The 2,122-nt window shown below is 38.9% G+C and overlaps 1 protein-coding gene across 1 annotated transcript in view; it reads left to right on the top strand.

Annotated features, from left to right (window-relative positions):
• The window catches only part of BTAF1 (BTAF1 RNA polymerase II, B-TFIID transcription factor-associated, 170kDa), a 106,183-nt gene that overhangs the window by 38,138 nt on the left and 65,923 nt on the right, over window positions 1-2,122 (top strand). Inside the window, exons 6-7 of the mRNA XM_012659664.1 lie at window positions 1,252-1,388; window positions 1,903-1,915. Coding sequence (XP_012515118.1) covers window positions 1,252-1,388; window positions 1,903-1,915 — 150 coding nt within the window. The remainder of the gene's footprint in view (window positions 1-1,251; window positions 1,389-1,902; window positions 1,916-2,122) is intronic.

The raw sequence follows: 2,122 nt of genomic DNA on the forward strand, positions 1-2,122 counted from the left end.
CTAGCTCACAGCAACCTCAAACTCCTGGGCTCAAGCAATCCTTCTGCCTCAGCCTCCCAAGTAGCTGGGACTACAAGCATGTGCCACCACGCCCGGCTCATTTTTTCTACATATATTTTTAGTTGTCCAGATAATTTATTTCTATTTTTAGTAGAGACGGGGTCTCGCTCTTGTTCAGGCTGGTCTCGAACTCCTGACCACGAGCAGTCCTCCAGCCTCGGCCTCCCAGAGTGCTAGGATTACAGGCGTGAGCCACCGCACCCAGCCTATAAAGTATGTTTTTTAGGGTTGGGGTGTATGTGATGATGAATAACTTTTGCAGACAAGAAAAACAGTGGCAGATGCGGAGGGAAAAACAGTATAAAAAGGCAGAAATATAATGACAACTAGAAAGGAACAGAAGGAAATGGGGTAGAACAGGAAGTATAAGATATAAATAAAAAATAAAGAAGAAAATAGAATAAAGTAAAGGAGAATAAAAATGCAGTAATGTGATCGCAGTATGGGTAATTGAACATGGTATAAGAAAACGAATGGGCAAGTATATTAGAGAAAGTGGCTTATAGACCTCAGAATGGTTGGACATGGGATGGGCAACACCACTTTGGAATTTGCAAGATCCAGGTTTGGTTGGCCTTATAAATCATGGCCCTTGGGGGAAGTTGCTCAAGTTTAGTTCTTACCATAGACTCCTTACAGCTGCACTGCCAGTGGTTCCTGGACTAAGACTGCAGCAGAACATCCATAGTCTTTATCGTGTCTCCTTTGAATGGAAAAGAAGACAAAACGTATAGGCAGTGAGTGGTTAAGAGGAAAGGAACATGTGGGCTAAGTTGACTGTAGGATGCTGGACCAACCACTTTTGCCTGTAATTATTTTTATCTTTTTCAGCAGATAATGATTACCAGTTTCTTTTAGTGGCATTTACTCTTACAACTTTTACCTGGTATTGTGGTTATTTGAAGTCTCACCTTTTCAAAGCCTTCTCTGTGGGTTAGGATCATACATTTGTGCCACATATGTGGCATTAAAAAAAGTTAAGCATATGCATATCTGTTGAGAATTGAAAGGATAGGAAAGAAAGAGGAAAAGAATGAAATTATGGTATAGCCACACAGCAGGATAGTATGCGTGTGTCAAAAAAATGTGAGCAATCTGTATATACTGAAATTTATAGACTTCTGAGGTTAAGACTTTAGGGTATTACTTTTAATTTTAAAACTTTAAACTCAGCATTCTTTTATTCTTTAGACTCTTCAGGCAGCTGAATTGATTGACTCAGAATTTCGAGCAGGAATGAGCAATAGACAAAAGAACAAAGCTAAAAGAATGGCCAAATTATTTGCAAAACAGAGATCCAGGGATGCAGTGGAAACTAATGAGAAGAGGTAATAATCTTTTTCTGCTTTTTCACTTAAAACAATAACGCTGTGTAGTTTAAATCTGTGTCTGCTTGATTTATAAAAACATTTTGCTGACATTATGGTTTGCTGGCGAGTACCGTTTGGATTGTCTTACTCAGTTGTCAGAGAGTATTTGTTGTTACTAGGGACTAAGACCACTTCCCCAGAAAAATGTGCAGATTTTTTTTCTTACTGATTATTGGCTGTGAATGAGGGCTGAAGGTCCAAAAGTGGGAGAGCATTCTAGGCAGAGGGAATAACTGTAAATGCCTTGATTATGGGATATTCAAGAAACAGAAGGAAGGGCAGTATAGCTGGGATGAGTGGACAGAAGAATAGTAGAAAATGAAGTCAGAGAGGTGGTTTAAGGACCACAACTTAAGAAACACCGCATTAGTAAAGTGACAATTGTGGCGGTATTCCATTACCTGTTCCCCCAGCTGGGGCTATGCTAAATAGCAGGTAATAATCTAGGCTTGCTTACTTAATCCTGTTGTAGGAAAGAACTGTGGGTAAAGTCACTATCTTCATTTTGTTAATGAGTTAATAAAAGTGATATCCATGCATAGCTTAGAGCAGCATTTCCCAAAAGTTCAAAACTAAAAGTGCAGATTCTTGGGCCCCACTCAGATCTGTTAAATCAGAATCTTCAGTGGTGTTCAAGAAGTATTTGAGAAAATGATGAACAATAGTGAATAATAAGTGAATAATAAAAATAA

Source organism: Propithecus coquereli, unplaced genomic scaffold, assembly GCF_000956105.1.
Source record: "Propithecus coquereli isolate 6110/MARCELLA unplaced genomic scaffold, Pcoq_1.0 Scaffold63, whole genome shotgun sequence".
Classification (NCBI taxonomy): Eukaryota; Metazoa; Chordata; class Mammalia; order Primates; family Indriidae; genus Propithecus; species Propithecus coquereli.